Genomic DNA, 24,717 nt, shown 5'->3' with positions numbered 1-24,717 from the left:
TGTTTTCATCAGTTCAACACTTTCCTGACTTTGTTTCATTATTTATAAAAGTGTCACATGATACACAGAGACTGTTGTGAGAGGATTGATGTTGTTTTTATACCAGAAACAAACACAAGAGAAGAAGAAAAACTAAAGTCACAATAGAAATAAATGAATAAAAGTCATTTATGACTCGAGACTTGACTCAAACTAGTGATTTATGACCTGAGACTTGACTCAAACTAGTGATTTATGACTCGAGACTTGACTCAAACTAGTGATTTATGACTCGAGACTTGACTCGGACTAGTGATTTATGACTCGAGACTTGACTCAAACTAGTGATTTATGACTCGAGACTTGACTCAAACTAGTGATTTATGACTCAAGACTTGACTCAAACTAGTGATTTATGACTCGAGACTTGACTCAAACTAGTGATTTATGACCTGAGACTTGACTCAAACTAGTGATTTATGACTCGAGACTTGACTCAAACTAGTGATTTATGACCTGAGACTTGACTCAAACTAGTGATTTATGACTCGAGACTTGACTCAAACTAGTGATTTATGACCTGAGACTTGACTCAAACTAGTGATTTATGACTCGAGACTTGACTCGGACTAGTGATTTATGACTCGAGACTTGACTCAAACTAGTGATTTATGACTCGAGACTTGACTCAAACTAGTGATTTATGACTCAAGACTTGACTCAAACTAGTGATTTATGACTCGAGACTTGACTCAAACTAGTGATTTATGACTCAAGACTTGACTCAAACTAGTGATTTATGACTCAAGACTTGACTCAAACTAGTGATTTATGACTCGAGACTTGACTCGGACTAGTGATTTATGACTCGAAACTTGACTCGGATTAGTGATTTATGACTCGAGACTTGACTCATACTAGTGATTTATGACTCGAGACTTGACTCGGACTAGTGATTTATGACTCGAGACTTGACTCATACTAGTGATTTATGACTCGAAACTTGACACGGACTAGTGATTTATGACTCGAGACTTGACTCGGACTAGTGATTTATGACTCGAAACTTGACTCATACTAGTGATTTATGACTCGAAACTTGACTCGGACTAGTGATTTATGACTCGAAACTTGACTCGGACTAGTGATTTATGACTCGAAACTTGACTCATACTAGTGATTTATGACTCGAAACTTGACTCGGACTAGTGATTTATGACTCGAAACTTGACTCGGACTAGTGATTTATGACTCGAGACTTGACTCAAACTAGTGATTTATGACTCGAGACTTGACTCAAACTAGTGATTTATGACTCGAGACTTGACTCAAACTAGTGATTTATGACTCAAGACTTGACTCAAACTAGTGATTTATGACTCGAGACTTGACTCAAACTAGTGATTTATGACCTGAGACTTGACTCAAACTAGTGATTTATGACTCGAGACTTGACTCAAACTAGTGATTTATGACCTGAGACTTGACTCAAACTAGTGATTTATGACTCGAGACTTGACTCGGACTAGTGATTTATGACTCGAGACTTGACTCAAACTAGTGATTTATGACTCGAGACTTGACTCAAACTAGTGATTTATGACTCAAGACTTGACTCAAACTAGTGATTTATGACTCGAGACTTGACTCAAACTAGTGATTTATGACTCAAGACTTGACTCAAACTAGTGATTTATGACTCAAGACTTGACTCAAACTAGTGATTTATGACTCGAGACTTGACTCGGACTAGTGATTTATGACTCGAAACTTGACTCGGATTAGTGATTTATGACTCGAGACTTGACTCATACTAGTGATTTATGACTCGAGACTTGACTCGGACTAGTGATTTATGACTCGAGACTTGACTCATACTAGTGATTTATGACTCGAAACTTGACACGGACTAGTGATTTATGACTCGAGACTTGACTCACACTAGTGATTTATGACTCGAAACTTGACTCGGACTAGTGATTTATGACTCGAAACTTGACTCATACTAGTGATTTATGACTCGAAACTTGACTCATACTAGTGATTTATGACTCGAAACTTGACTCATACTAGTGATTTATGACTCGAAACTTGACTCGGACTAGTGATTTATGACTCGAAACTTGACTCGGACTAGTGATTTATGACTCGAAACTTGACTCGGACTAGTGATTTATGACTCGAAACTTGACTCGGACTAGTGATTTATGACTCGAAACTTGACTCGGACTAGTGATTTATGACTCGAAACTTGACTCGGACTAGTGATTTATGACTCGAAACTTGACTCATACTAGTGATTTATGACTCGAAACTTGACTCGGACTAGTGATTTATGACTCGAAACTTGACTCGGACTAGTGATTTATGACTCGAAACTTGACTCGGACTAGTGATTTATGACTCGAGACTTGACTCGGACTAGATATTTATGACTCGAGATTTATGACTCGAAACTTGACTCGGACTAGTGATTTATGACTCGAAACTTGACTCGGACTAGTGATTTATGACTCGAAACTTGACTCGGACTAGAGAGTTATGACTCGAGATTTATGACTCGAAACTTGACTCGGATAAGAGATTTATGACTCGAGACTTGACTCGGACTAGTGATTTATGACTCGAAACTTGACTCGGACTAGAGATTTATGACTCGAAACTTGACTCGGACTAGTGATTTATGACTCGAGACTTGACTCGGACTAGAGATTTATGACTCAAGATTTATGACTCGAAACTTGACTCGGACTAGTGATTTATGACTCGAGACTTGACTCGGATTAGACATTTATGACTCGAGACTTGACTCGGACTAGTGATTTATGACTCGAAACTTGACTCGGACTAGAGATTTATGACTCGAAACTTGACTCGGACTAGTGATTTATGACTCGAGACTTGACTCGGACTAGTGATTTATGACTCGAGACTTGTCTCGGACTAGAGATTTATGACTCGAGACTTGACTCGGACTAGAGATTTATGACTCGAGACTTGACTCAGACTAGTGATTTATGACTCGAGTCTTGACTCTGACTAGTGATTTATGACCCGAGACTTGACTCAGACTAGTCATTTATGACTCGAGACTTGACTCAGACTACTGATTTATGACCCGAGACTTGACTCAGACTAGTCATTTATGACTCGAGACTTGACTCGGACTAGTGATTTATGACTCGAAACTTGACTCATACTAGTGATTTATGACTCGAAACTTGACTCGGACTAGTGATTTATGACTCGAAACTTGACTCGGACTAGTGATTTATGACTCGAGACTTGACTCGGACTAGTGATTTATGACTCGAGACTTGACTCGGACTAGTGATTTATGACTCGAAACTTGACTCATACTAGTGATTTATGACTCGAAACTTGACTCGGACTAGTGATTTATGACTCGAAACTTGACTCGGACTAGTGATTTATGACTCGAAACTTGACTCGGACTAGTGATTTATGACTCGAAACTTGACTCGGACTAGTGATTTATGACTCGAAACTTGACTCGGACTAGTGATTTATGACTCAAAACTTGACTCGGACTAGTGATTTATGACTCGAAACTTGACTCATACTAGTGATTTATGACTCGAAACTTGACTCGGACTAGTGATTTATGACTCGAAACTTGACTCGGACTAGTGATTTATGACTCGAAACTTGACTCGGACTAGTGATTTATGACTCGAGACTTGACTCGGACTAGATATTTATGACTCGAGATTTATGACTCGAAACTTGACTCGGACTAGTGATTTATGACTCGAGACTTGACTCGGACTAGTGATTTATGACTCGAAACTTGACTCGGACTAGAGAGTTATGACTCGAGATTTATGACTCGAGACTTGACTCGGACTAGTGATTTATGACTCGAAACTTGACTCGGACTAGAGATTTATGACTCGAAACTTGACTCGGACTAGTGATTTATGACTCGAGACTTGACTCGGACTAGAGATTTATGACTCGAGATTTATGACTCGAAACTTGACTCGGACTAGTGATTTATGACTCGAGACTTGACTCGGATTAGACATTTATGACTCGAGACTTGACTCGGACTAGTGATTTATGACTCGAAACTTGACTCGGACTAGAGATTTATGACTCGAAACTTGACTCGGACTAGTGATTTATGACTCGAGACTTGACTCGGACTAGTGATTTATGACTCGAGACTTGTCTCGGACTAGAGATTTATGACTCGAGACTTGACTCGGACTAGAGATTTATGACTCGAGACTTGACTCAGACTAGTGATTTATGACTCGAGACTTGTCTCGGACTAGAGATTTATGACTCGAGACTTGACTCGGACTAGAGATTTATGACTCGAGACTTGACTCAGACTAGTGATTTATGACTCGAGTCTTGACTCTGACTAGTGATTTATGACCCGAGACTTGACTCAGACTAGTCATTTATGACTCGAGACTTGACTCGGACTAGTGATTTATGACTCGAAACTTGACTCATACTAGTGATTTATGACTCGAAACTTGACTCGGACTAGTGATTTATGACTCGAAACTTGACTCGGACTAGTGATTTATGACTCGAGACTTGACTCGGACTAGTGATTTATGACTCGAAACTTGACTCATACTAGTGATTTATGACTCGAAACTTGACTCGGACTAGTGATTTATGACTCGAAACTTGACTCGGACTAGTGATTTATGACTCGAAACTTGACTCGGACTAGTGATTTATGACTCGAAACTTGACTCGGACTAGTGATTTATGACTCGAAACTTGACTCGGACTAGTGATTTATGACTCGAAACTTGACTCGGACTAGTGATTTATGACTCGAAACTTGACTCATACTAGTGATTTATGACTCGAAACTTGACTCGGACTAGTGATTTATGACTCGAAACTTGACTCGGACTAGTGATTTATGACTCGAAACTTGACTCGGACTAGTGATTTATGACTCGAAACTTGACTCGGACTAGAGAGTTATGACTCGAGATTTATGACTCGAAACTTGACTCGGATAAGAGATTTATGACTCGAGACTTGACTCGGACTAGTGATTTATGACTCGAAACTTGACTCGGACTAGAGATTTATGACTCGAAACTTGACTCGGACTAGTGATTTATGACTCGAGACTTGACTCGGACTAGAGATTTATGACTCGAAACTTGACTCGGACTAGTGATTTATGACTCGAGACTTGACTCGGATTAGACATTTATGACTCGAGACTTGACTCGGACTAGTGATTTATGACTCGAAACTTGACTCGGACTAGAGATTTATGACTCGAAACTTGACTCGGACTAGTGATTTATGACTCGAGACTTGACTCGGACTAGTGATTTATGACTCGAGACTTGTCTCGGACTAGAGATTTATGACTCGAGACTTGACTCGGACTAGAGATTTATGACTCGAGACTTGACTCAGACTAGTGATTTATGACTCGAGTCTTGACTCTGACTAGTGATTTATGACCCGAGACTTGACTCAGACTAGTCATTTATGACTCGAGACTTGACTCAGACTAGTGATTTATGACCCGAGACTTGACTCAGACTAGTCATTTATGACTCGAGACTTGACTCGGACAAGTGATTTATGACTCGAAACGTGACTCAGACTAGTGATTTATGACTCGAAACTTGACTCAGACTAGTGATTTATGACTCGAGACTTGACTCAGACTAGTGATATGTGACTCGACACGCGACTGGGACTAGTGATGTGTGATTCGACATGCGACTCGGACTAGAGATTTATGACTCGAGACTTGACTCGGACTAGTGATTTATGACTCGAAACTTGACTCGGACTAGAGATTTATAACTCAAAACTTGACTCGGACTAGTGATTTATGACTCGAGACTTGACTCGGACTAGTGATGTGTGACTCGAGACTTGACTGGGACTAGTGATGTGTGACTCGGCACGCGACTGGGACTAGTGATGTGTGACTCGACACTTGACTGGGACTAGTGATGTGTGACTCGACACGCGACTGGGACTAGTGATGTGTGACTCGACACTTGACTGGGACTAGTGATGTGTGACTCGACACGCGACTCGGACTAGTGATGTATGACTCGACACTTGACTGGGACTAGTGATGTGTGACTCGACACTTGACTCGGACTAGAGATTTATGACTCGAGACTTGACTCGGACTAGTGATTTATGACTCGAGACTTCACTCGGACTAGTGATTTTTGACTCAAAACTTGACTGAGACTAGTGATGTGTGACTCGACACGCGACTGGGACTAGTGATGTGTGACCCGACACTTGACTGGGACTAGTGATGTGTGACTCGACACGACTGGGACTAGTGATTTATGACTCGAGACTTGACTCGGACTAGTGATTTATGACTCAAAACTTGACTGGGACTAGTGATGTGTGACTCGGCACGCGACTGGGACTAGTGATGTGTGACTCGGCACGCGACTGGGACTAGTGATGTGTGACTCGACACTTGACTGGGACTAGTGATGTGTGACTCGACACGCGACTGGGACTAGTGATGTGTGACTCGACACTTGACTGGGACTAGTGATGTGTGACTCGACACTTGACTGGGACTAGTGATGTGTGACTCGACACGCGACTCGGACTAGTGATGTATGACTCGACACTTGACTGGGACTAGTGATGTATGACTCGACACTTGACTGGGACTAGTGATGTGTGACTCGACACTTGACTCGGACTAGATATTTATGACTCGAGACTTGACTCGGACTAGTGATTTATGACTCGAGACTTGACTCGGACTAGTGATTTTTGACTCAAAACTTGACTGAGACTAGTGATGTGTGACTCGACACTTGACTGGGACTAGTGATGTGTGACTTGACACTTGACTGGGACTAGTGATGTGTGACTCGACACTTGACTGGGACTAGTGATGTGTGACTCGACACTTGACTGGGACTAGTGATGTGAGACTCGACACTTGACTGGGACTAGTGATGTGTGACTGGACACTTGACTGGGACTAGTGATGTGTGACTCGAGACTTGACTGGGACTAGTGATGTGTGACTCGACACTTGACTGGGACTAGTGATGTGTGACTCGACACTTGACTGGGACTAGTGATGTGTGACTCGAGACTTGACTGGGACTAGTGATGTGTGACTCAACACTTGACTCGGACTAGTGATGTGTGACTCGACACTTGACTGGGACTAGTGATGTGTGACTCGACACTTGACTCGGACTACTGATATGTGACTCGACACGCGACTGGGACTAGTGATGTGTGATTCGACACGCGACTCGGACTAGTGATGTGTGACTCGACACGCGACTCGGACTAGAGATTTATGACTCGAGACTTGACTCGGACTAGTGATTTATGACTCGAAACTTGACTCGGACTAGAGATTTATAACTCGAAACTTGACTCGGACTAGTGATTTATGACTCGAGACTTGACTCGGACTAGTGATTTATGACTCGAGACTTGACTCGGACTAGTGATTTATGACTCAAAACTTGACTGGGACTAGTGATGTGTGACTCGGCACGCGACTGGGACTAGTGATGTGTGACTCGACACTTGACTGGGACTAGTGATGTGTGACTCGACACGCGACTGGGACTAGTGATGTGTGACTCGACACTTGACTGGGACTAGTGATGTGTGACTCGACACTTGACTGGGACTAGTGATGTGTGACTTGACACGCGACTCGGACTAGTGATGTGTGACTTGACACATGACTCGGACTAGTGATGTATGACTCGACACTTGACTGGGACTAGTGATGTGTGACTCGACACTTGACTCGGACTAGAGATTTATGACTCGAGACTTGACTCGGACTAGTGATTTATGACTCGAGACTTGACTCGGACTAGTGATTTTTGACTCAAAACTTGACTGAGACTAGTGATGTGTGACTCGACACGCGACTGAGACTAGTGATGTGTGACTCGACACTTGACTGGGACTAGTGATGTGTGACTCGACACTTGACTGGGACTAGTAATGTGTGACTTGACACTTGACTGGGACTAGTGATGTGTGACTCGACACTTGACTGGGACTAGTGATGTGTGACTGGACACTTGACTGGGACTAGTGATGTGTGACTCGACACTTGACTCGGACTAGTGATGTGTGACTCGAGACTTGACTGGGACTAGTGATGTGTGACTCGACACTTGACTGGGACTAGTGATGTGTGACTCGACACTTGACTGGGACTAGTGATGTGTGACTCGAGACTTGACTGGGACTAGTGATGTGTGACTCGAGACTTGACTGTGACTAGTGATGTGTGACTCGACACTTGACTGGGACTAGTGATGTGTGACTCAACACTTGACTCGGACTAGTGATGTGTGACTCGACACTTGACTGGGACTAGTGATTTATGACTCGAAACTTGACTCGGACTAGTGATTTATGACTCGACACTTGACTCGGACTAGTGATTTATGACTCGAGACTTGACTCGGACTAGTGATTTATGACTCGAAACTTGACTCGGCCTAGTGATTTATGACTCGAGACTTGACTCGGACTAGTGATTTATGACTCGAGACTTGACTCGGACTAGTGATGTGTGACTCGACAATTGACTCGGACTAGTGATTTATGACTCAACACTTGACTCGGACTAGTGATGTGTGACTCGACACTTGACTCGGACTAGTGATGTGTGACTCGACACTTGACTCGGACTAGTGATGTGTGACTCGACACTTGACTCGGACTAGTGATTTATGACTCGACACTTGACTCGGACTAGTGATGTGTGACTCTACACTTGACTCGGACTAGTGATGTGTGACTCGACACTTGACTCGGACTAGTGATGTGTGACTCGACACTTGACTCGGACTAGTGATGTGTGACTCGACACTTGACTCGGACTAGTGATGTGTGACTCGACACTTGACTGGGACTAGTGATGTGTGACTCGACACTTGACTCGGACTAGTGATGTGTGACTCGAGACTTGACTCGGACTAGTGATGTGTGACTCGACACTTGACTCGGACTAGTGATGTGTGACTCGACACTTGACTCGGACTAGTGATGTGTGACTCGAGACTTGACTCGGACTAGTGATGTGTGACTCGAGACTTGACTCGGACTAGTGATGTGTGACTCGAGACTTGACTCGGACTAGTGATGTGTGACTCGACACTTGACTCGGACTAGTGATGTGTGACTCGACACTTGACTCGGACTAGTGATGTGTGACTCGAGACTTGACTCGGACTAGTGATGTGTGACTCGACACTTGACTCGGACTAGTGATGTGTGACTCGACACTTGACTCGGACTAGTGATGTGTGACTCGAGACTTGACTCGGACTAGTGATGTGTGACTCGAGACTTGACTCGGACTAGTGATGTGTGACTCGACACTTGACTCGGACTAGTGATGTGTGACTCGACACTTGACTCGGACTAGTGATGTGTGACTCGACACTTGACTCGGACTAGTGATGTGTGACTCGACACTTGACTCGGACTAGTGATGTGTGACTCGACACTTGACTCGGACTAGTGATGTGTGACTCGACACTTGACTCGGACTAGTGATGTGTGACGAACAAAACAACAAGAGAAAGGAAGAGAGAAATCAAGAATGGTGACAAAGATGAGTAGAAATGAAGAGATAAGAGCAGGATGTGTGATGACACTGTTCAATATTGTGATGATGATATGACTTGTGATGAAGAAGAACATGTTTCAGTTTTCATACAGTTCCTGATGTGTTTATCACACATGCTCACATCACCATGAACATTACCCTGCATTGAAATCTAGAAACAGAACAAGTTAGAACATCACAAGTGTCACTCAAATGTCTTTGAATGTATTTGAGATCAGTAAATATGTGTCAACATACTGAACAGCACGACCCCAGCAGAAGTCAAAATAAACAAAGTTCAAGTGTCAGAACCTGCTGAAGACTGATGTCACTTAGAATCAGCTGCTTCATTGAAGAACAAACTGAAGACAAAACTTTGACTCTCTGGAGTCTCACCTCTGACTTTCACATTTCAGCTCTGAAGCTGTAGAAATGATGTTCTGACCTGAGAGTCTCCAGGTGACAGTGTGGACTCTTCAGTCCAGCAGACAGCAGCTCCACTCCTGGATCCTGCAGGTCTTTGTTGTGACTCAGGTCCAGTTGAGTCAGACTAGAGGACGGAGAGCTGAGGACTGAGGACAGAAGTGAACAACTTCTCTCTGACAGTCCACAGCAGTCCAGCCTGTGAAAGAGACGAGTGTCGTCAACAAGTGACTTTTTCTCTATTTTGACTTGAAAGACTTGATTTGAGGAAACACTGAACTCTTTACATTCATAAGATCATCACATGATTGTGTGAATATTTGAAGACTTTTCTATCAATCAGGATCAACTTGATCAAACACATGAAATAATGATGTTTTCATCAGTTCAACACTTTCCTGACTTTGTTTCATTATTTATAAAAGTGTCACATGATACACAGAGACGGTTGTGAGAGGATTGATGTTGTTTTTATACCAGAAACAAACACAAGAGAAGAAGAAAAACTAAAGTCACAATAGAAATAAATGAATAAAAGTCATGAGAAAAACAACGATGTTTGTAGATTATTTTTGAAGGTTGTTTATCAATCAATACATCGATCAACTTGTTTTCATCTGGTGACACCTTTTATTTGTGATTCATGAAAATGTCTCAATTGAAGATTTCTATCAAGTTTTCTTTCTATAAACTTGTTATTTTCTACTTCTAATTATGTTTTCATTCATCAAAGTCTTCAAAGTTTCCCTCCATCATTGTTCAAACATGTGTCGTTTCTTTAAATCTCCAGGTTTCAAATGTTTTCTCTGTATTTCCAGGTTTGAATATGGAGGCCTGCGAGGGTCAAATCAAGAGTTTACTCACCTTTTCATTGATATTTGGAAATAATCTCCTTCCATGTTTCAAGACAATACTTTTGGCAGAGATGGAGACTCGAGTCACACCTATGACTCGTGACTGAGACTCGTTATTTGTGACTCGAGTCAACTGGGACTTATTAATAGTGACTCGACTCATACTAGTTATTTGTGACTCAAGTGTCGACTAGGACTAGTGATTTATGACTTAAGGCTTGACTTAAACTAGTGATGTATGACTCGAGAGTCGACTCCTCTAATTGATTTGTGACTTGAACTCAGGATTATTTACTGTAGACTCGACTTGACAAAACTCTCTGGAGTCTCACCTCTGACTTTCACATTTCAGCTCTGAAGCTGTAGAAATGATGTTCTGACCTGAGAGTCTCCAGGTGACAGTGTGGACTCTTCAGTCCAGCAGACAGCAGCTCCACTCCTGGATCCTTCAGGTCATAGTTGTAACTCAGGTCCAGTTGAGTCAGACTAGAGGACGGAGAGCTGAGGACTGAGGACAGAAGTGAACAACTTCTCTCTGTCAGTCCACACCTGCTCAGCCTGAATAAAATGAAACAGGAAATCAAACGTTGATGTTTATATCTTCAGAGATGTTCCAATGATCCACTTACAGAACTTTATTTGAAGCTTGAACCAACGGGAGAAGCCTCTCAAGAACCTCCTCTGAAGCAGAGTATTTCTTCAGGTCAAACACGTCCAGATGTTCCTCTGAGGACAGTAAGATGAAGGCCAGGGTGGACCATTGAGCAGGAGACAGTTGATCTGTGGAGAGACGTCCTGATCTCAGCTGCTGTTGGACCTCCTCCACCAGAGAAGAGTCCTTCACTTCATTCAGACAGTGGAACAGGTTGATGATTCTCTCTGGAGACACATTCTCACTGATCTTCTTCTTGATGAGCTTTGCTGTGTCCTGATTGGTCCAAGAGCTTCTTCCTGTTTGTTTCAATAAACCTGTCAGGAGACTCTGGCTGGTCTGCAGAGAAAGACCCAGAAGGAAGCGCAGGAACAAGTCCAGATGTCCATTTGGACTTTCTACAGCATCATTGATTTCTTTCTGGTAGAACTTTTCTATGTCAACGATTCTTGACTGCAGGTTGACTTCAGAGTTGAAGAACTTCTGGTGAACATGAAGAGCAGCCAGAAACTCCTGAAGACTCAGGTGGATGAAGCAGAACATCTGGTCCTGGTACAGTCCTCTCTCCTCTCTGAAGATCTGAGTGAAGACTCCTGAGTGAAGTGAAGCAGCTGTGATGTCGATGTCACTCTCTGTCAGGTCTGATTCATAGAAGACCAAGTTTCCTTTCTTCAGGTGCTCAAAAGCCAGTTTTCCCAGAGACTCCATCATCTTGCTGCTCTCAGGATCCCAAACTGTGTCTGTCCAAGCTGCTCCATGGTACTTCAGCTTCTTGACTTTGGACAGAACCACCAGGAAGTAGATGAACATCTCAGTCAGGGTGTTAGGCAGCTGTCCTGTGTCTCCGCTCTTCAACATGTCCTCCAGAACTGTGGCAGTGATCCAGCAGAAGATCGGGATGTGACACATGATGTGGAGGCTTCGGGAGGTCTTGATGTGAGAGATGATGGTGCTGGTCTGCTCCTCATCACTGGACCTCTTCCTGAAGTACTCCTCCTTCTGGGGGTCAGTGAACCCTCTGACCTCTGTCACCATGTCCACACACTCAGGAGGGATCTGATTGGCTGCTGCAGGTCGTGTGGTCATCCAGAGACGAGCTGAGGGAAGAAGATTCCCTCTGATGAGGTTTGTCAGGAGGACGTCTACTGAGGTGGACTCTGTAGCTGCTGTGAGGACCTGACTGTTGAGGAAGTCCAGAGGGAGTCGACACTCGTCCAGACCGTCAAGGATGAACAGAACCTGGACTTCTTCAAAGCTGCTGAGATCTTTGGTTTCAGGAAAGAAAAGATGAACAAGTTCCACCAAACTCAACTTCTTCTCTTTCAGCAGGTTCAGCTCTCTGAAGGTGAAAGGAAACATGAAGTGGAAGTTCTGGTGGGCTTTGCCTTCAGTCCAGTCCAGAGTGACCTTCTGTGTCAGGAGGGTCTTCCCAATGCCAGCCACGCCCTTCGTCAGCAGGCTCCTGATTGGTGGGTCTCTCTCAGGTGAGGCTTTAAAGAGGTCTTCTTGTCTGATGGTGGTTTCTGGTCTGGTCTGGTTCCTGGTGGCTGCTTCTATCTGTCGGACCTCGTGCTCCTGGTTGACCTGGTCTGTGCCCCCCTCAGTGATGTAGAGCTCCGTGTAGATCTGATTCAGAGGAGCAGAGTTTCCTGCTTTAGCGACCCCCTCAGACACACTGTGGAACTTCTTCTTCAGGCTCCTCTTCAGCAGTCGTTGAATCTTTCCTGCACGACTTCCTGAAGAAGAGAAGTCACATGAGTCACAAGATTCTAGAAGCTGAAGATCAATCTTCTCATCAGCTGCAGGAATTTCAATCTCAAATGTTCTAATAGATTCAAGACTTCATTTTCAGCAGGTTGAAGGTTCAAATCCTCTTACTTCCCCACAGAAGACCAGCAAGCTCCTCCTGCTTCATGCTCCTCAGGAGGTTCTGGATGATCTTCAGGAAAGCTTCTCTGCTGCTCCTCATCTGCTCCTCTTCACACTTCAACTCCTCCTCTTCCTCATCATCCAGGTGTTTCTGCTCACCTGGTCTGAGAAACTTCTTCACTCTCTCCAGTTCCTCCTTCACCAGGGTCATGACCTTGTCCTCCAGCAGCTGAAACACAAACATGTGACTTGATCATGTGACCTACAGAGGTCACCAGAGGTATGTCTCAGTCCAAGTCTAACCAGGACCTGTTGAGCAATACTTTCTTCAAGAGTAGGACCAGAGAGTCTGAGTCACATTCAAATCTCATCTTCTCTCTAAAACTAAACGAGAGTCTCAGCCACACCAGACCTTCTACTTCATGTATGAAGCTGACAGGTGGAGTTGTCCAGGATCAGAGCTTCATGAAGCAGCAGAAGCAGCTGACTGGTGAGTTAGCAGCTGTTGTAGTCAGCAGGTGAGGCTGAAGACTTGAACGTACCTGAAGTGTGGAGTCCACATCTGTCTGATGCTGCTGGACACACTGGAGACTGAGAACATCCGAGACCTGCTTATCCTCTCTGTGAAGAACATCAGGCCGTCAATAAGTTCTGTCTACTTCTACAAGGACACCAATGATCTGAGCAAGACTCTGACTCTTCCATGTGCAGACCACCTAAGATAGAATCTTCCACATTCATGGAAAACCAGGTGAAACAAAAGTTTGTCTCACACTTCAGTCGTGATTTCATTCTCATGGCTGCAGTTTGTTGCTTCTTCTCTTGTGAGTCGACTTTCCTCCACGACTGTCTGCAGCACTTTTGACGAGCAGTTCGTGAAGCTCAATAAAAGAGAAGTTTTGAGCTGCATTGACTCATGAACATCTTCAGTTGAAGTCACCAAGAGTCACTAACTGCTGATAGAAACACACACAGCTGTGAGTGAAAGAATGATTGTTGAGGATCAACTAACAGTCTTTGACGACTCAAACATTCCCTCAATCATTGAATCAGTGACTCTTAAATCACTTGAAGTATTTTCTCTTATCAGTGACCTTCATCTGAGGCGCTCATATGATCCACGTGAAGGTTGCATCACAAGAAAAACACTCAAATCAAACTTGACTTTTGATGAATATTTCATCACGTTTGTTGTGTGTCAAGTTTCACAAGACTTCAGGTGGAGGAGAAGAAAAGTAGTTGCACTATTTAGAATTCTTCTTCTTGACTCAACAACTGAAGAGACTGTTGGTCGTCACATGATACAAACTTCTTCAACAACGGATGAACACACAAGTTACAGTGAGAAAATGATTCCAGTACTTAAAGCGCTGACAATATTTACAGATATAGCTTCCAACAGGGAGGATGAGCTCCATGCACTGTTTTTTTTTTGTTTGGATGTTTTAAATCTTAACACATTGTTGCAAAATTATGAGATGTTTGCTCGGCCTACTGGCCCTTGAGTGCCTTTTCCTTGTGTTGCCCTTTTGTTTCTGTGAGCCAGTGAGCGGAGAAGATCATCGAGACACCACTCCCCCCCATCCAGGACGTTACAAATTCACGCTGCCTGAACAGAGCCTACAGGATTCTGTCTGACCCCAACCACCCCCTCTATGGACTGTTCTCTCTCCTGGCATCTGGCAGAAGGTTCCGCAGTATCCTCTGCGTAACAGAAAGATTTAGCAACAGCTTCTTCCCTCCGGCCATCAGACTGTTGAATGCAATATAACTTCCAGCAATGCATTATTTAAAACGTAATTTATTTGTTCTCTTTATAGATAGTTTTCAGAAAAATGTGGGGAGGGAGTGGCAAGTCACAGTAGTATACATAGTGTAACAGTCTTCCAGAAAAGTGTTGGGGCATATTTGTGTTGGGGGCGTGTCTGGGAGGTTGGTGTGCGGGTGAGGAGTCACACGTGGAGGAGTGCCTGCGAGCACGCTGGAGAGAGGAGTGTGAGAAAAGGGAATAAAGTCTGTTTTGGACTACTGGCATTGAGAACTCTGCATTTTGCATCATTTTGAGACCGCTAGGTTACATTGGTGGCAGCGGTGGGATATCGCGACCGAGACTTGAGACATGTGGAATCACGAGGATCCCTTCAAGACGAGCACACCGAACGGTAACGGTTTTAAAGTGGATTTACCGCCACCCTTTTCCGGCGATGGAGGACAAAGTTTTTTAAGCTGGAGCAGACGATTGGAAGTTGCAGTGGAGGCAGCCACGGGTAGACATGAATCTCAGAGCGAACTTGTAAGAATTCTGCCAACTAGCCTCAGCCATGCAGCATTTTTATTATGGGACAGTTTACCTTGGACAATAAAACAAGACTATGAGGCGGTTAAAGAAAGACTTGCCTCCGCGTTTGGTCAACGACAATTTATGGAGCGATTCAAGACTAATCTAGCCGCACGGGTGAGGGCTCCGGGCGAGAGTTTGGAGGTATATGCTGCGGACGTGAGCCGGCTCGTGATGGAGGCCTTCCCTGACTACGGAGAAACCGCACACCGTGAAGAAAAGTTCCGGAGGTTTCTAGCCGGGTTGGAACCTGGTTTAAAAGCCAAATGCCTGTAACAAGGTGCGACCGACTTGGACGAGGCCCTCATTATTGCTGAGCGGTGTGAGAATGCCCGTTTGAGGAGTTTGAAGGTTACATAGAGCCCAATTGTCCTGAAAAAATGGGAGTGGTAGTAGCTCATACAGTTAACATGGTCAGAAAGGGGGTTACTATGGCTCGAGTTCTGAATCCTACAGCTGAGGCAATTGAGCTAAAAGTCGGATTCCATTTGGGCGAATTCTACGCGGTTGGGTGTAATGAAGTAATGACCCCTGAAATCTGTTCAGTCACCGGTCAGCAGGAGGTGAACAGAATCCCTCTCAACCTCGATGATTCAGCCCTGATTCCAGCTCGTAGGAATCAACTATCGACTTTACTCTCTCAGTTTCCAGACATATTTTCAGGGAATGTGAGTACACGGGGTAAATGTTCCTTAATACAGCATCACATCAGGACAGACTCTTCACCAGTAAATCAGCGGGCTTATAGAACCTGCCCAGGAAAACGGGCAGAGATCGAGCGCCAGGTAACTCAACTGTTGACTGATGGTCTGATTGAGGAAAGCTCAAGCCCCTGGGCTTCTCCTGTGGTATTAGTCAAAAAGAAGGGCGGCAAGTGGCGGTTTTGTGTTGATTACCGGCGGCTCAACTCCGTCACAGTGAAAGATTCGCATCCACTTCCCCGGGTGGATGACAGTTTAGATTCTCTAGCAGGGTCGTGCTGGTTCACCACACTGGATTTTTCAGATGGATATTGGCAGGTCGAAATGGCTGAGGAGGATCGTGAAAAGACAGCGTTTACCACAGGAAGAGGCCTTTATCAATGGCGCGTAATGCCCATGGGGTTGTCTAACTCCCCAGCCACTTTTCAACGTATGATGGAGTTGATACTACGTGGCCTTCCTTGGCACATCTGTATGGTCTATTTAGACGATATTTTGATTTACAGTCGGACCTTCGAGGAACACATGACACATTTGAAGCAAGTGTTGTCTAGAATTCAAGAAGCAGGCCTTCGATTGAATCCGCAGAAGTGTAATTTTGCTTGCGACCAGGTCGTATTCTTGGGTCATACGGTGTCCAGACAGGGTCTACAACCTGACCCCCAGAACATAAATAAAGTGAGGGATTGGCCCACACCCCAAACCCCATCTGAAGTGCGTGCTTTTGTGGGCCTTTGCTCGTATTACAGGCGCTTTGTTAGGAATTTTTCCCGGCATGCTGCCCCACTTCATTATTTGACTGGAAAGAATGTTTGCTTTGAGTGGACTCCGGAATGCGATGCAGCTTTCTCATATTTGAAACAGGTCTTGACTTCTTCTCCTGTCATGACACTCCCAAATTTTGAACGGCCATTTAAGATTTACACGGACGCTTCTAAGAACGCAGTTGGGGCAGTATTGGCGCAAGACAGTGAGGGACTAGAGAGGGTTGTTGCATATGCTAGTCAGGCTCTTACAGCCACCCAGAAACGCTGGTCAACGTTCGATCGTGAGTTATGGGCAGTAGTGTGGGCTGTTCGGGAGTTTAAACATTATGTGGGTTTCTCGTCCTTCACCATTATCACTGACCATCGTCCTTTGTTGGGCCTGCGGCACATGTCATTGGATAACGACCCAACAGGGCGCCGGAGTCGATGGGTGTTGGAGTTGGACCCGTATGACTGGACTATGGTTCACAAAGAGGGTTCGCAGCATAAGAATGCAGATGCATTGTCGCGTCGCCCGGGGTCCGAGAGTGGAGCAAGTGCAGAGGTACATGCAGTCTCACCGGCAGATGGGCAAAGGCAAGATGTTGGCGACTCCCTTCAAAGTGACGTGGAGATGATATTGAGGCAGAAAGAAGACTCGGACATCAGTACAGTAATTGGGTGGTTAGATAAGGGAAGGCCTCGACCACCGTGTAATGAACTAGACTAAATGAAAATAACCCCTCTGAGAGCCAAGCCAGTCTTCAGGAGGTGCCAACATTCCTGCAGATAAGGCTACAACCAGACCAGCTGGGATTAACATATCACAACCTTTTGGGTGAATAATCACAGCAGGAAAGGGTGAGAGTTCAAGACATGTCCCTGTTTGACCGGGTCTTCTAAAGCAAGGAGGGTGAGAGTTTTGACAAATGGTTAAGCTCAACTCTCCGTGACCAAAGAGTTCAACACTTCAGGGTGAGATTCTGATCAACCAAGATCAGATAAGAACTTTTATGGCTTCCTGCAGACGCAGAGCTGGTGAAGATGCGAATCAACATTGAAAGTGCTAACAGATGTCTTCACAAGCAGAAGGCGTGTATGTGTGTGTGGGTCTGGGATAATATTCATTGAAATGTGTATTACCTGCTAGAAGAAATATACTTGTGAGTTAAGGTATCTACGTGCAAGGTGTTGGAAGTTATCAAAATGAAGAAAGTAATCACAGATGAAACATAAGAATTGAATTAATCATTATCTAAACCTTCATTTTGTAATACATGTTCTATATTTGTCATGTTTGGTGTTATTTGAATGTTCGCGCTCCGTGGGAAAATAATCTAGAAATTACAAATAGTTTAAAGCATTTTTAATGTACATATGATCTTTCTTGTATGATGAGAAGAAAGACAATTGGAGAGGTGAGAAGGAGGAGGAGGGGGTGTCGGCCTGGAAGGACCCTTTTCCCCCCAAAGAGACGTCAACCAATCATAAGGGTTTGCCCCTTTTTACGACCACTAAGTTTCAACATAAAAACTGTGTCCAACTTAGAGAATTTGTGTTGTTCCGAAAATTAGAGCGTGCCTCTTAACATCAGAGCTTATCACCTCCCACGTGATAAAACTCGGTCTTCACCAACTGCCTCCAAGACGATCTCCGGCCTCCTGACGAACTCCTGCAAGTCTAACCTGAGGACCGCACTGAAGGACCCGCTTCCAGCATCCTTCCAAACTCCGCAAAGTTCCACTGCGAATCTCCATCAAGAAGCAACCGCCCGTGAATCATCCTTACATCCCGTAAGAAGAAAGTGTTCCTGAACTAAAGACTTTCCCTCAGCGAAGTGAACATTCCAGGCGTTCAGCGCGTTCACGTGAGGTGTCTACAACCAGGAAGCCGACACTGTGATTCATCGGACCGCTTGGTCCCATCGGCGAAAGAACTTTGATTCCCTCGTTCCTCTCCTTCATCCTCATCATCCGACTCCGTCATCCACCCGCTCGTCACCTTCATCTGGTCTCCAGCTGCTGCCTAAACCTCCATTCAACATCTACCATCAAGTAAGAAGCTGATCACTTCATCTTGAACAAATTGATTTGTGTCTGGGTTGTTTAATCTGCGGGTAGTCCAGTAAGATTTAGTCCGTGATTCTTTTCCCGTTTCCGTTTTATTCTCGGTTCCGAAACTTACCATAACATACTCATTTTGTTATTCATTATTCATTTATTTTTAAATAAATCTATAAAACGTCATGTCGTTGTTCGCGTCTCTATTCTGGTGTAATAACGGTCAATTTAAGAGCCTCTTACTCAGCAAAGAACAGATAATCACGATAAAAGTAGTAAACTTCAGTTAAATGAGATTGATTAAAACTAGTGTTTCATATTTAATTAATTAGGCCAATTAATTAATTATTATTCACGTAAATGTTATAGTTTCCCTTGAACTATCAAACAAGGGTGGTGCTCCCTTTCTTCAGGTAAATCTTACCTAGAGGCAATTTTAAAGTTAAATCTACCAGAACTTAGAAGTTCTGGAAATAAACCTTTTTATAAGGCCTATAATCACTACAACCACGACAATTTTTGCGGGGGTCATCACTTTCTCTAAGAAAGCTGTGGGCTGAGTTCAGTAGGCTTCTGATGAAGGATGGGCTGCTGTGTTGCACAATATGGGTGATGCACACTGGGGAATCGAGGACCCAAGTTGTGCTCCCTGCGAAATTGGTACCTGAACTCCTGCAACATTTGCATGGGGGTCCAATGGCCGCTCATTTTTCGGCTGAGCGGGTATGGGAAAAAGCCAGGCAATCCTTTTATTGGCCCTTCATGCTGCGAGACATAAGGCTGTGGTGTGAGCAGTGTGAACCTTGTCAAACTCGCAGGTGTCCAACACCCAAACATAAAGCTCCGATGGGTGGCTCTGAGGTCATGAGACCTTTGCAGAGAGTGGCGACTGACATTTTGGAGTTACCGGTGACTACTCGGGGCAGTCGGTACATTTTAGTGGTGGAGGACTACTTTACGAAGTATATGTCTTTGTATTCACTGCCGGATCAGACAGCTTGCACAGTAGCACAGTGTTTATTTGAAGACTTTGTTCTTGTGCATGGTGTCCCAGAGGTTTTGCATAGCGATCAAGGTCGTCAGTTTGAGTCGGAGATCATACAGAACTTATGTCGGTGGTTGGGGGTGAAGAAGACCCGCACCACGGCGTACAATCACAAATCAGACGGTATGGTGGAACGGCATAACCGTACACTGATTGACCAACTAGCAAAGATTCTGTTGGCCTGCGGCTGTGAATGGGATATGTATGTCAAACAAGTGGCCTTTGCATATAACACCTCAGTTCATTCAACCACTCGTTTTTCCCCATATTTTCTGATGCATGGGCGTGAGGCCAGAGTTCCAGTGGATCTGTTGTTGCCGCCATCCTTGCAGAATGCAAAGACTTTCAGCTCGATATCTGATTATGCCTCATCTCTTACAGGTCGTTTGACAAAGGCATTCAGTTGTGCCAGGATGGCTGCGGCAGAGGCCCACGAAATACAACAGCTTTATTACAATGAGGGATCACAGTTTAGGCCCTACGGGGTGGGTTCGCTGGTGTGGCTTAACAATCCGACTGAGAGTCGCACCAAATTAGCCCCTCATTGGAAAGGACCGTATAAGGTGATGGAGGTTTTGAATGCTGGGGGGGTTCCGGGTATGGTCTACCGCATTGGGGACCCGTACGACATTAGGGAGGGGTCTCAGGTAGTTCACCACAATCGACTGAAGCCTTATACTCTTCCGTTACATGCTCCTGGCCATCCGGCTACGGTCTCGCTAGAGACAGCTGGATCTGCTGGAGGACAGTTTTGAGCAGGGAACGGGGGTGGCCAATCAGTCGCAAAGTTCCCCAAATGTGAGTCAAGTTAGATCCCGAAGAGGACGAGTTGTTCATCCACCTGCATATCTAAGGGATTATTCAATGTTCTAATTGTTTGCATGTGTTATTTGTCAAATTTGTACTGTTCGGTTGAATGCTTATCACTTTGTTTGACAGAGTTATATATATATATATATATATATATATATATTTTTTATATGTTCAATTGGTGAAACGGGGACGTTTCTTCTGTGAGGGGGGGGACATATGTAACAGTCTTCCAGAAAAGTGTTGGGGCATATTTGTGTTGGGGGCGTGTCTGGGAGGTTGGTGTGCGGGTGAGGAGTCACACGTGGAGGAGTGCCTGCGAGCACGCTGGAGAGAGGAGTGTGAGAAAAGGGAATAAAGACTGTTTTGGACTACTGGCATTGAGAACTCTGCGTTTTGCATCATTTTGAGACCGCTCCGTTACAATATCAATGGCAACAATGAGCATGTGCATTTCTGATGCTCTTAAAATGATGTCTGTGTATATTCTGTTTGTTTTGAAAGGCGGGAAAATTGGCAAGTTAATAAATGAGCTGATGGGAGGGGATTCTGACAGGTGTGGTGAGATTGTTGTTTCCTGAAGAACCTGGACTGATCGCCAAAGAAGAGCCGGTGAAGTAGATGTTTTTCATTCATTCTTTTGTGCTGCGATTGTGCGCTGGAAGATGTAACTTCACAGCGAGTCGACAGGCGTCTCTGCCACCTCGACATAACTGGGATTAAGTTGGATGTAATGGAACTCGATCGTTGGTCGCTGCCTCAGCTGGGATTTATTTTGGGACTTTTTTATTGCGATCGATCGCGGGTGTTCGTTTTTTGTGTATAATTATTCCTACGTTGCAGAGCGCTTTAGTTTATCGTTTATTTAACAGTACTGTGGTAAAGACTCTTTTATTTTCCCACTAATGCATTTTGTTGGTTGAGTTTACGGTAACTTTAGTTCATTAAAATCTGTCACGCTGAAAGTGACAGCGAGTCTGCACCAGAGATCTGATCCGTGAAGATGTGAGTGTGACGTTGTCTCCAGGAGTCAGGAGTATGAAGTCATGAACGTGTGCTTTAGTCCCACATACCCGTTAAATACTGTGTACTCACACTATTGAGTTGCATTGAAGTAACTTCATATTCATAGTCGTAATCCAGAAGGTACACATGAGTAGTTTAAGTAAAAAACCATACAACCTATAGTAATATTTAAGTGCAATACTGCAAACACTGCTTTAATTCTCTCCCTCTCTGTCTCTCTTTCCTTCTTCCTCTCATGTGTAAAGATATACTGTATAGTTTTCTCTGCATATTTAAATAAACACTAGATGTTCTCGTGTTGCTCCTGTTGTCTCTCACCTCTGATGCTTCTGTTCACCTTTGAAGTTAATATTTCTTCCCATAGACCTGTCACTCTTCAGAGACACACAGCTGGGAGCAGGTCCAGGTCCAGGTCCAGGTCCAGGTCCAGCAGATGTACGTAGCTTTGATCTGAACACACACAAGTAGCAGTGAGAAAATGTTTCCAGTATTTGAAGGTGTGACAAGATTTACAACCTCCACGGATCAGATTTAGCTTCCAACAGGGAGGGTGAGCCAGTATTTAAGTTGATTATTATTATTACCCACTATTTTCCCACTAATGCATTTTGTTGGTTGACTTTACGGTAACTTGGTTGTTTTGTTTGGATGTTTTCAATTTTAACACATTGTTGCAAAATGATGAGATTTTTTTTTTTTTAAAACATTATTCATTTGTTCTATTTATATTTATATTGCACTATTTTCAGCCAGGCCGAAAAATAAAAAACACTGAACACTGCAAAAATTCACGAGACAATACCTCACCTTAATCACATGCAATATTCTGTGGTGAATGTAAAACAAATATTTAATTGCAATACTGCAAACACTGCCATTAATTCTCTCCCTCTCTGTCTCTCTTTCCTTCTTCCTCTCATGTGTAAAGATATACTGTATAGTTTTCTCTGCATATTTAAATAACTACTAGATGTTCTCGTGTTGCTCCTGTTGTCTCTCACCTCTGATGCTTCTGTTCACCTTTGAAGTTAATATTTCTTCCCATAGACACGTCACTCTTCAGAGACACACAGCTGGGAGCAGGTCCAGGTCCAGGTCCAGGTCCAGGTCCAGGTCCAGGTCCAGGTCCAGCAGATGTACGTAGCTTTGATCTGAACACACACAAGTAGCAGTGAGAAAATGTTTCCAGTATTTGAAGGTGTGACAAGATTTACAACCTCCACGGATCAGATTTAGCTTCCAACAGGGAGGGTGAGCCAGTATTTAAGTTGATTATTATTATTACCCACTATTTTCCCACTAATGCATTTTGTTGGTTGACTTTACGGTAACTTGGTTGTTTTGTTTGGATGTTTTCAATTTTAACACATTGTTGCAAAATGATGAGATTTTTTTTTTTTTAAAACATTATTCATTTGTTCTATTTATATTTATATTGCACTATTTTCAGCCAGGCCGAAAAATAAAAAACACTGAACACTGCAAAAATTCACGAGACAATACCTCACCTTAATCACATGCAATATTCTGTGGTGAATGTAAAACAAATATTTAATTGCAATACTGCAAACACTGCTTTAATTCTCTCCCTCTCTGTCTCTCTTTCCTTCTTCCTCTCATGTGTATAGATATACTGTATAGTTTTCTCTGCATATTTAAATAACTACTAGATGTTCTCATGTTGCTCCTGTTGTCTCTCACCTCTGATGCTTCTGTTCACCTTTGAAGTCAATATTTCTTCCCATAGATCTGTCACTCTTCAGAGACACACAGCTGGGAGCAGGTCCAGGTCCAGGTCCAGGTCCAGGTCCAGGTCCAGCAGAGGTACCTAGCTTTGATCTGAAAACACACGTTTCAGTGAGAAAATGATTCCAGTATTTGAAGGTCTGACAGGAGAAGTGATCTTCTCACCTCTGAGCTCTGGTCTGACTGTCATGGTCTTCACCCTGAAGTTTTTTAGAGGGAGGATCTTCCTCCTCTGTGTCCACACCTGCACACAAACACAACAGCATCATGGATCTGAATGTTTGAGTCACTTGTTTAAACACAACATTCTTTGTTCCACTTCAATTTGTTTCATTTCTTTTTTGCATGTTTTCATTTATTCAATCAACACATTATCACGATGAAGATTAATTTATTCATCTCACGACCACACTCTTGATTCATTTATTCACCTCACGACCACACTCTTGATTCATTTATTCACCTCACGACCTCACTCTTGATTCATTCATTCACCTCATGACATCACTCTTGATTCATTCATTCACCTCACGACCACACTCTTGATTCATTTATTCACCTCATGACATCACTCTTGATTCATTCATTCACCTCATGACATCACTCTTGATTCATTCATTCACCTCATGACATCACTCTTGATTCATTCATTCACTCTTGCTGGGCAGACATGATAGATCACGGTGAGAAAGTCACTGACCTGTGAGCAGCTCTCTGCTCTGAAGACTTGTGTCCATGTTTGTAGGTGAAACTTCCAGGTGAGCTCAGCTCCTTCTGATCCAGACTCAGGGAAACACTGATCGATGAAAACGCCCGTGAGTGAGGGGGTGTGTCCTGTCAGAGACCAACAGT

The 24,717-nt window shown here is 43.8% G+C and overlaps 1 protein-coding gene across 1 annotated transcript in view; it reads right to left on the bottom strand.

The window, feature by feature from the left end:
- Window positions 1–18,960, bottom strand: part of LOC148083122 (NLR family CARD domain-containing protein 3-like) — a 102,627-nt gene extending 83,667 nt beyond the window's left edge. Inside the window, exons 1-8 of the mRNA XM_087785837.1 lie at window positions 18,877–18,960; window positions 17,561–17,657; window positions 16,648–16,760; window positions 16,458–16,574; window positions 16,023–16,103; window positions 15,847–15,922; window positions 11,502–13,260; window positions 10,041–10,217 (exon numbers count right to left, since the gene is read on the bottom strand). Coding sequence (XP_087641963.1) covers window positions 10,041–10,217; window positions 11,502–13,260; window positions 15,847–15,922; window positions 16,023–16,103; window positions 16,458–16,574; window positions 16,648–16,760; window positions 17,561–17,657; window positions 18,877–18,960 — 2,504 coding nt within the window. The remainder of the gene's footprint in view (window positions 1–10,040; window positions 10,218–11,501; window positions 13,261–15,846; window positions 15,923–16,022; window positions 16,104–16,457; window positions 16,575–16,647; window positions 16,761–17,560; window positions 17,658–18,876) is intronic.
- Window positions 18,961–24,717: the final 5,757 nt, after the last annotated feature.

This window comes from Callionymus lyra, chromosome 3 (genome assembly GCF_982586985.1).
Source record: "Callionymus lyra chromosome 3, fCalLyr1.hap1.1, whole genome shotgun sequence".
NCBI lineage: Eukaryota > Metazoa > Chordata > Actinopteri > Syngnathiformes > Callionymidae > Callionymus > Callionymus lyra.
This window is presented reverse-complemented; position numbering and strand designations above follow the sequence as displayed.